Genomic DNA, 11,221 nt, shown 5'->3' on the forward strand with positions numbered 1-11,221 from the left:
AACATCTGGAATTCAATTATCTACCATAGCAAGACAATAAGAAACAGAATCCACATGATCAGACACAGAAAAACCATAACAAAATCTACCATCTTTTCATGACAGAAACACTCAGCTCTAAGCTGGCAATGGACATTTAGGAAAGCCCACAGCTGGCTTCCCCCTCAGTGGTGAAATGCTGAAGGCTTTCCCCGTAGGATCGGGAACTAGCAAAGGAGGCTAGCTCTCGCCACTCCTGCTCAGCAGAATGCTGGAGGGCCCCAGAGGGCAAGTAGTCAAGAAGAGAAACTAGGCATGGAGACTGCAGAAGAAGTCAAACCTGTCCCCTCGTGTAGAAGCATTATCTTTTACAACTAATAAAGGAGGTAAGATCATCAGATAGTCAAGAAAGATATGAAAATATACTGCTCTCATACACCAGCAATGAACAATGTAAAAATCAAATTAAAGCAATTCTATTTATGATTGCATTAAAATAATAGAACTTGAAATAAAGACGGCAAGATTTCATCTTTAGTTTATGAAAATGACAATATTTTAAAGTTTTGTGAGGTCTAAACAAATGAAAAATCATCTCAAAATTATTTTATGAATCAGAGGACTGAAAACACTGCTTACATAACAATGTTCCTGAAACTGGTCTACAGACTCAACACGGTCCCTATGGGATATAGCTGCTTTCTCTGCAATAGGGATACACTGCCTCTAAAATGCACATGGAATAACAAAGAATCCCAAACAGCAAAAACAGCCTAGAAAAAGAAGAACACATAAGAGCTAAGGTTTTTATTTCAAGATGTGCTCTACCATGAGCAGTGATCAAGACTGAGGTACCAGCAAGTGTGCCTTGAAGGTCCAGAAGGGATGGTACACACATGGTCAACTGACGATTCAGAAAGACACCATGATAATTCACTAAAAAAGGAGACATCTTTTCAACAAATGTGACAAGTAACCTACCTGCCAAAGAATTCGGTTAGACCCTTACTTCATTCCACTAACAAAAACAAAAGAACAAAGGTGTTATGGGAACCCTGTTACCAGTCGGCTAATCAATTGAAGAGAGCATCTGGTCCAAGAGGCAGAGTTTTCGTTGGGAAGGGATGCGGCCCGATGATAAGGCGGGAGCCCAGGGATGCACAGGACCTTTTGGAATGAGGAATGTGCAGTCAGATTCCCCATTCTGTCTTGTGATAATTGTGCATGGATTTTGCTTGTTAATAAACGGTAAAGTGATCCTTTGGCTTCCCATATCACAAAGGCCTTGGTGAAGGGGCTCAAGGTTTGAAACTCTGAAAAGCAATTGGGTAACTATGACCCCGCATTTGGAAAGTGATTCTCAGAAGAGATATTCAAACCAGAAACAATACCAACAACAAGAGTTAAAACATGCTTCAAATGATATTAAGAGAATCAAGAGACAACCTACTGTGAAAGAAGTAAATGCAAAATTTGATACAGGTGGGGCGAGAGACTTTCATCTATAACGTGTACGGATGTTATCATTCAACAACAAAAATATGAGCCACTCTGTCTTCCCAGTGAGTGGAGACCAAATAGAAAGCCTCCATAGTCGTGAAGGAAACAGAAAACAAGACTGAAAACGACTTTACACACACTGGATAGTTAATAAAAAGGTCGCCAGGTGGGTTGCGCGCCTTTAATCCCAGCACTCGGGAGGCAGAGGCAGGCAGATCTCTGTGAGTTCGAGGCCAGCCTGGTCTCCAAAGAAAGTTCCAGGAAAGGCGCAAAGCTACACAGAGAAATCCTGTCTTGAAAAAACAAACAAACAACAAAAACAAACAAAAAACAAAGATTAAAAGGTCAGTGAAGAACCAGGGTTGGTAAGAACACGAGGCACTCGGAATCCTCACACCCTGCGGGTGGGGATGGAAACTGGTCCAGCCTTTGGGAAAGAGGATGGCAGTTCCTCAATGATCACACATGCAATCAGCACAGGGCCTGTGCTGGCTAGTCTTCTGTCAATTTGACACACAAACTAGAGTGATCTGAAAGGAAGGAACCTCAACTGAGAAAAAGGCTTCCACAGGATCCAGGTGTAAGGCATTCTCTTTATTAGTGATTGATGGGCGAGGGTCCAGCCCATTGTGGGTGGTGCCATCCATGGACCGGTGGTCCTGGGTTCTATAAGAAAACAGACTGAACAGGCCACGGGGAGTAAGCAGCACTCCTCCATGGCCTCTGCATCAGCTCCTGCCTCCAGGTTCCTGCCCTGTTGGAGTTCCTGTCCTGACTTCCTTTGATGATGAACAGCAATGTGGAAGTGTCAGCCACATAAACCCTTTCCTCCCTAACTTGCATTTTGGTCGTGGTGTTTCATTGAAGCTGCAAAAACCCTGACTCAGACAGGGCCGTTTTCATGCTTAGGAACATGGCTACAAAAAACGAAAACGGGTCAAGACAAAATCTTGTCCACAGTGGATATACCAACAGTATTTGTAATCGACAATTAGGAAGAAACAATGCAAACACCCACCAGGACATAAAGGGTAAACGAAGCTCGTAGTACATCAGCACAATGGAGTATTCAGCTCCAAAGCAGAATGGAGTGCTGACTGTGTGGTAGAACATGCAAAGTACAAGAGGCCAGTCACAGACCCCAGTCAGTCACAGACCCCAGTCACAGACCCCAGTCACAGACCCCAGTCACAGACCCCAGTCACAGACCCCAGTCACAGACCCCAGTCAGTCACAGACCCCAGTCAGTCACAGACCCCAGTCACAGACCCCAGTCACAGACCCCAGTCACAGACCCCAGTCAGTCACAGACCCCAGTCAGTCACAGACCCCAGTCAGTCACAAACCTCAGTCACAAACCCCAGTCACAGACCCCAGTCAGTCACAGACCCCAGTCATAGACCCCAGTCACAGACCCCAGTCACAGACCCCAGTCAGTCACAGACCCCAGTCAGTCACAGACCCCAGTCAGTCACAAACCTCAGTCACAAACCCCAGTCACAAACCTCAGTCAGTCACAGACCCCAGTCAGTCACAGACCCCAGTCAGTCACAGACCCCAGTCAGTCACAGACCCCAGTCAGTCACAGACCCCAGTCAGTCACAGACCCCAGTCACAGACCCCAGTCACAGACCCCAGTCACAGACCCCAGTCAGTCACAGACCCCAGTCACAGACCCCAGTCACAGACCCCAGTCAGTCACAAACCTCAGTCAGTCACAGACCCCAGTCACAGACCCCAGTCACAGACCCCAGTCACAGACCCCAGTCACAGACCCCAGTCAGTCACAGACCCCAGTCACAGACCCCAGTCAGTCACAGACCCCAGTCAGTCACAGACCCCAGTCACAGACCCCAGTCACAGACCCCAGTCAGTCACAAACCTCAGTCACAAACCCCAGTCACAGACCCCAGTCAGTCACAGACCCCAGTCACAGACCCCAGTCACAGACCCCAGTCACAGACCCCAGTCACAGACCCCAGTCAGTCACAGACCCCAGTCACAGACCCCAGTCAGTCACAGACCCCAGTCAGTCACAGACCCCAGTCACAGACCCCAGTCACAGACCCCAGTCACAGACCCCAGTCAGTCACAGACCCCAGTCAGTCACAGACCCCAGTCAGTCACAAACCTCAGTCACAAACCCCAGTCACAGACCCCAGTCAGTCACAGACCCCAGTCATAGACCCCAGTCACAGACCCCAGTCAGTCACAAACCTCAGTCAGTCACAGACCCCAGTCACAGACCCCAGTCACAGACCCCAGTCAGTCACAGACCCCAGTCAGTCACAGACCCCAGTCAGTCACAGACCCCAGTCAGTCACAGACCCCAGTCACAGACCCCAGTCACAGACCCCAGTCACAGACCCCAGTCAGTCACAGACCCCAGTCACAGACCCCAGTCACAGACCCCAGTCAGTCACAAACCTCAGTCAGTCACAGACCCCAGTCACAGACCCCAGTCACAGACCCCAGTCACAGACCCCAGTCACAGACCCCAGTCAGTCACAGACCCCAGTCACAGACCCCAGTCAGTCACAGACCCCAGTCAGTCACAGACCCCAGTCACAGACCCCAGTCACAGACCCCAGTCACAGACCCCAGTCAGTCACAGACCCCAGTCAGTCACAGACCCCAGTCAGTCACAAACCTCAGTCACAAACCCCAGTCACAGACCCCAGTCAGTCACAGACCCCAGTCATAGACCCCAGTCACAGACCCCAGTCAGTCACAAACCTCAGTCAGTCACAGACCCCAGTCATAGACCCCAGTCACAGACCCCAGTCAGTCACAGACCCCAGTCAGTCACAGACCCCAGTCAGTCACAGACCCCAGTCAGTCACAGACCCCAGTCACAGACCCCAGTCACAGACCCCAGTCACAGACCCCAGTCACAGACCCCAGTCACAGACCCCAGTCATAGACCCCAGTCACAGACCCCAGTCAGTCACAGACCCCAGTCACAGACCCCAGTCAGTCACAAACCCCAGTCACAGACCCCAGTCAGTCACAGACCCCAGTCACAGACCCCAGTCAGTCACAGACCCCAGTCAGTCACAGACCCCAGTCAGTCACAAACCTCAGTCACAAACCCCAGTCACAGACCCCAGTCAGTCACAGACCCCAGTCATAGACCCCAGTCACAGACCCCAGTCAGTCACAAACCTCAGTCAGTCACAGACCCCAGTCATAGACCCCAGTCACAGACCCCAGTCAGTCACAGACCCCAGTCACAGACCCCAGTCAGTCACAAACCTCAGTCACAAATCCCAGTCACAAATCCCAGTCAGTCACAGACCCCAGTCAGTCACAGACCCCAGTCAGTTACAGACCCCAGTCAGTCACAGACCCCAGTCAGTTACAGACCCCAGTCAGTTACAGACCCCAGTCAGTCACAAACCTCAGTCACAAACCCCAGTCACAGACCCCAGTCAGTCACAAACCCCAGTCAGTCACAGACCCCAGTCAGTCACAGACCCCAGTCAGTCACAGACCCCAGTCAGTCACAGACCCCAGTCACAAACCTCAGTCAGTCACAAACCTGTCACAAACCCCAGTCAGTCACAGACCCCAGTCAGTCACAAATCCCAGTCACAAACCCCACAGAACCCCATGATTCCAGATTGATGAAATTCCCCAAAAGTTACAGCGGCAGAACTGTGGGGAGAGACGGAAAGGCGAGACTCAGGGTGCCAGCTATGGAGCACAGCATTCCTCCCGGTTCTAAAACTGACTGCACCGGTGAACACATTCAAAAACCACCACACTGCCACACAGCATGGTGAGACAGGGTGTTATAGGAACGATACCTCAGCAGTGCTTTTACAGAAAATGCAGGCAGGCAAACAGAATGCTGAGGGGCTCAGGCCCCCAGAGGATCTTGCTCTTATTGATCCAGAAGTCACACAGAGTCTAGAAAGGAGACTGCCACACAGACTATCAGTGCGGCAGTGCGAGCCAGTCATCCCAGCAATGAGGAATGCAGAAACAGGAGTTCCAATCCGCCCTGCATTACATACACACACGGCTTAGGCCAGTCTGGCCACCTCGATGGTTCCTTGTCTTTACTGCCACAAAACTGTAAAGGAAGCAATTTTAAAAACCAACTCACTATGCTCAACAACCCTGAGAAGAGACCTAACAGACAGACACTGTCGCATTTATTTAACAATAGTAAGTTAAATGAGAAAAGCAGGTTATAGGAGGACTAAGATAATTATGCCTTGCTAACTTTTTATATGAAGAATAATCATACAACATAAACAGGAAGAATCTATAACACTTTAATCTTGGACTTGGAACCTCTAGAACCCCAGGAAATAAATGTTTGCTATGTAAGCTCTCAGCTTATCTTTTTGTTGAGGCCACCCAGATGGGTCAAGACAATCATACATCATGAAAGCAGAAACACACAGAGAATGAAGGGGCACTTGGCACTTATGAAAATCTTCATCTGGCGTCCGTAGGTTGATCTTGCATTGACAAGGACTTGTATTCACTTCTGCTTTTGAAAATAGCTCGTGGAAAATGGAATAAAGTGTAAGCTATAGAGGCGAGGTGGGGACAGAAGGACAACTGTGTGTCTTATCCTTATCTTACACTTGACTCCATCAAAAAGGACACCAGCGTTGGTTTACTAGACTTAGAAGTCAAGCCAAGCACAAACGTTACAGTTTACAGTCCTCCATCCTTCCGTCCCAAATCCACATCAATAAGCCTCCTTCGGCAGAGCCCTTGGAGCACCTGGAAAGGATGGTGTGTGCAATTTGAACAAAGATGGTCACGCCGGCTCTTCCCATCATCAAATCTAATTTTAAAATATCTGATTGGTTGATGGATTTATGTCAGTGTTTGTAAGTACACCTCAACCTTCAAAGAATTAACATGAAAATGTGTCATGGTTTTCCCAAAGCTTGTTTATAAGGGCATTCATTAATTTATAACTTAAGTGGTAAATTCCCAGTTAGCTCAGAGGTAGGGAGAAGCCTGTCTAAATCGTGCCGATACTGGGTATCTCTACATACTCTGTTTGTGGTCCACAAAACCTGTCAGGAAAGGAGTCTTAAAAACTGACTCAAATCTTTGAGAAGAGACCGAAACAGATACTGGCAAATTTATTTAATAATATTTGGTACCACAAAGTCTTGAGTGATTTTTAGCTAGTGATGCTAAGCACAGGAAGTGTTTCATTAGACCGGTTATCATGAGAAAGAGCAATTCAAGATACATATAAATGTCTACAGTTGAAAAGCAAATGCATGTTTCTAAATATATTTATATATTTGCATAAATGTTTAATGGATATATAAAAAACCTTAATAATGCATCTGTTGAGACAGAAAAAAGAAGCTACAGCCTGACAAGAGTCAGAGATCTTGTACTATACACATCATCAATTTTAATTTTTAAAGTAAATACCAGATTCATTAAAATATATCTCCCCTTACAGAGTGGCTACAATGAATAGTCCTCCTTATGAGCCTCACTTAATTTATATTTCTTATATATTTATATTAAGTTACATTTATATTTTAATGCAGGCATGTTTCTTTTCTTTTTAATCTTTTATTTTCTATTTCAATTATATTTTTTATTATTTAAGATTTCAAACATGCAAACAATGAAATGCAATATCACCCACCCAATTCCTCTCTAACTTGCTCATAACCCAATACAGTCCCTTCCCAACTTTATGTCCATATTTTTGACAACTCACTAAAGTCCAATTAGTGCTACCCATAAGACATTTATTTTCAATGACAACAAAAAGCCAGTAATCTAAAGTGCAGAGAATTTGTTCCCACGTGTAAAACTAGCTGGAGTTAGTGACTCTGAATGTCCCACATTTCACATTTATTTATTTATTTATTTTTATTTTGTTGTTGTTTTAGACAGGGTTTCTCTGTGTAGCTTTGGAGCCTGTCCTGGAACTTGCTTTGTAGACCAAACTGGCCTTGAACTCACAGAGGTCTACCTGCCTCTGCCTCCCAAGTGCTGAGAATAAAGGTGTGCGCCACCACTGCCCAGCTTCACACTTACTTAGAACACACTTATTTATTATTTACTGAGTGTCCCACACTTCACACTTATTCAGAACAGAGCATTGTTCTACTTTTTCTTCAACACACACAGACACACAGACACACACACAGACACACACACAGACACACACACACACACACACACACACACACACACGCACACACGCACACACACACACACCAGAAGCAGGCCATAGTTGTTTGGCCTGCTTTTCAAGGAAGTGCACAGGACAAACACGGATGTAACTGAGCACTTTCTAGAATCAGAATGTTGCTCTTCATCCGCACGCTCCAACAATGAACTAACCTTCTCTAGAGGGGGAGGAAGAGTCGAAGGACTAAAAGAGAAACATCAGAAAACGTATTTTAAACATGAGAGGAAACGTCAATCCTATCCACATATTAATTCCTATTTTTTCTCCACTTTTTGTAGGAAGCAGTTTTATGATGGATTTGTCATGGATTTTAAAATTTCATTCTCGAAGAAGTTAGCTTTGGTTCAGATCAGTGCTCCTAAGTTCCAAATCTGTCTCAGAACATTAGTTGCCTCCATCTTGCTGTATAACTTAGGTTGGTCTTGAATTTGTGATCCTCCTGCCTCCGTCCCTGGAGTGCCAGGATTACAGGCCAGCACCACCCATCCCAGCTACCTATTTTTCTACAGCATCATCTTTTCAACACATTATACTATATGCATCCTTAATAACGTAACAAACAAAAATCACAGCTCATAACTGGACGACAACAGGAACTAACTTAGATCGACGCTGGATGTAGCAATGGTTTGCGCCACAAAAGAAATAATTGATAAGCTGGATATAACAATGGCGTGACACCCATGAAAGAAATAATTGGTAAGTTGGATTTCACTGAAAAACTTCTACTTTGCAAAAGACACTGTGGAGAGAATTAGAATATAAGCTGTGGAGGAGGAAAAAATTCTTGAAGATACACATATGATGATAAGGGACCATTATCCAAAAAATGTATAAGACAACAAGTCACCAGATTTAAAAACAGGGCACAGAGCTGACAAATAAACATGAGAATAGATGCGCCACATCTTGGTGGGGGTTAAGATTAAAAACCACAGTGAGATACCACTCTATACCTACTACAATGTCCGAAATCCAGGAATACCGACATGCCAAATGCAGGTGAAGACAGACCAACAGTGGCTCCTCATTTGTTGATGGTGGGGATCCGGGGTGGGGGAGATGGCGTAGCAGGTCAAAGTGCCCGCTGTGCAAGTCTGATGACCAGAGGTCAATTTCAGACGCAGAGCTGTGCATCTGCACCTCCATCCCTCGGATGGGAGATGGGGGATGGGAGAATGGCCCAGAGCCTCTCACCAGCTAGACTGGAGTAAGCTGTGGACGTGTGGTAAAAAGGTGAAGAGAGACCCAGCTCCAGCAGGTGGAAAGCAAGAACTGACCTCCGACCTCCACATGCACACTTGTCCCTACTCACACGTGTATCACACACACACACACACACACACACACACACACACATACACACAGACTAGAACAAAATGCACTCTGACCACACAACCCAACAATCCCATTTTTGTTAACTAAGAGCTGAAATGGTGCATCTACAGAAAGCCCACCCTGCTCATTTACAGAGGCTCCAGTACCAACTGTCCAAGATTGGAAGCATGACAGAGATGTCATGTCCTTCTGCAGGTAAATGGGGAACTGGTCTGCAGAGACAATGGGTTATTATCCAGCACCAAAAATAAATGTAATATTGAACCATGAAAAGACGCACGAAGCAATCTTAAACACATATTACTGGCTAGAAGAAAATAAAAAATCCAAAGACCACAAACAAATGTTCATTATTGCATTTAAGAGTTGCCATTTAGCTATAAAAATTTGAAGGCTAAGAAATACAAAGTAGGTAAGCACTAGGAATACCAAAAGGTAACTTCTCAAACGTAAATTCCGATAGAAACCATACTTAAATGCTTACAGTCGTCAACTCGGATGTCTGTGAGTTGGCAATGTTATTAAATTCCCAAGAAATGTTTTAAATGAAACTTCATTCCTAACAAATGTTCTTTTGCTCCAACTAGGGAAGAAGCAGTTTCGGGACTATTTCCAAGTTCTGGAAAGATTTATATCATCACAGTTTTCACAATGTATTTCAAAAAACATAAGAAAATAGTTCTAGGCTTTAAAATTGGCTTATTTTGTGACCTAAATTTCATAGTACATGAAAGGGAATGAAAACCCGCACTGAAAAAGTAGGTGGGGAAGCTTCCTACAGATCCACCTGGAATCACGTTAATTAAAAAATTCTAGACATTCCAAGCATATCTCTACACTTGTCGGGCCAAAGCCTTTTCTGTATAAAGGACTCTGATCTTTTCTTCGGGAGGGGAGCGTGGGGGTGGGGGGAGAGAATCAAAGGCATTAAAAAAAAAGGAAATACGTATTATGCAAATAAATATTTAGCACACTTTGCGTGTGCTATGGTCACCAAAAGCTTTTCAGTGTGAGCGAACCGCGGTCCCGGGGAACCATGATTCAGGACTTCTGTTTCTCCCACCCGGAATAGAAACACCTGGCCTGGAAGCGGTCACCCCGCGTCCCTGGAGTCCCAGGCGAACCCTAGAGCCCTTGGCAGCTGAGCGAAGGGCAGCGTCGCCAGCCAGTGCGGAAAGTGCCCCGGGTGCGCGCCCCGCGGTAACCCACGCAGGCTGGCTCTGGGGCCCGCGATCTGCAGGATCGGGCCACTCATCCGAGAGGTCCTCCAGGACCAAGTCACCTCATAGCCCCGGGAAGCGTCGGGTACTCAGCCCCATCCACCTGCACCTCGCCCCCGGAGCACCCCGCGCGCGGCCCGCACCTGCGCCCCCACGCGTGCCCTCACCGGCGCCGGGGCGGCTGTTGCAGCCGCCTGTGCCCCGCGCAGCCCGTCTTCCTCCTCGGGGGGCTCGTCCAGAAGCACCCGGCTCCGGCTCAGCTTCCACATCTCGGGGGTTCGACCGCTCTGCGCAGCGTCGCTCCCGGACTGGGGGAGGACGCTCGGCCCGCGGCTCTGGGACGGTGCGGAGGACTGGGCGGGGAGGGGCGGTCAGCTGCGGGCGGCCGTCCCCTCCCCGCCCCCAGGCCCGCCCCCAGACCCTCCTCCAGCCCTTCTGCCCGCTCGAGTCCCTCAAGTCCCCTGTCCCCTAGCCCTCCTCCACCCCGACACTCAGCCCGTGTCCCCTCAGTCTCTGACCTCCCCTACCTCCCCAGGACCGCCCCAACCTCCTTAAGGAGGTCCCCTTGGGTAATCCAGACAGCCGAGTCCTTTACCCAGGGACCAGGAACCCGGGTGCACCAAAAGCATATGACATGTCACACCCGTGGCCCCGGGACCTCGGACCCTCAAGCTCACTCAGCCCGATGGGCGTGGTCCATCCCGGATCACCAAGGCAACGCTGAGGTGGGGCCGCACAATACGCATGCTCGCCCCGTTTCTGCTCCGGGGGGCCGAGGGCGGGGCTTCGCAGACTGCAGGCTAAGGGACGCGGGTCTAAACTGCTCCTAAAAGTCTATGAAATATTAATGGATATGGGCCACTGGAAGAGGGGAGGCGCCTGGGGAGGGGAAGGGGTACTAGGGAAAGAGAACGGTTTCTGGATTGGCAACGGTCACTTTCCACTGCTGTGAGGCCTGCCCTGGGCCTACGCTGATGGGGTGATGGAC

The 11,221-nt window shown here is 47.7% G+C and overlaps 1 protein-coding gene across 3 annotated transcripts in view; it reads right to left on the bottom strand.

The window, feature by feature from the left end:
* LOC114701226 (testis development related protein) overlaps positions 1–11,001 on the bottom strand; it is a 28,526-nt gene extending 17,525 nt beyond the window's left edge. The window contains exons 1-2 of one of the 3 annotated variants that reach the window (XM_028881230.2): positions 10,911–11,001; positions 10,377–10,586 (exon numbers count right to left, since the gene is read on the bottom strand). In XM_028881230.2, the coding sequence (XP_028737063.1) occupies positions 10,377–10,502 (126 nt within the window). In that variant the 5' untranslated portion in view covers positions 10,503–10,586; positions 10,911–11,001. Of the gene's footprint in view, positions 1–10,376; positions 10,587–10,828 lie in introns of all 3 variants that reach the window. The other 2 variants (XM_028881228.2, XM_037211611.1) reach the window with 2 other exon arrangements.
* Positions 11,002–11,221: the final 220 nt, after the last annotated feature.

The sequence above is a fragment of the Peromyscus leucopus genome, chromosome 17, assembly GCF_004664715.2.
Source record: "Peromyscus leucopus breed LL Stock chromosome 17, UCI_PerLeu_2.1, whole genome shotgun sequence".
Classification (NCBI taxonomy): Eukaryota; Metazoa; Chordata; class Mammalia; order Rodentia; family Cricetidae; genus Peromyscus; species Peromyscus leucopus.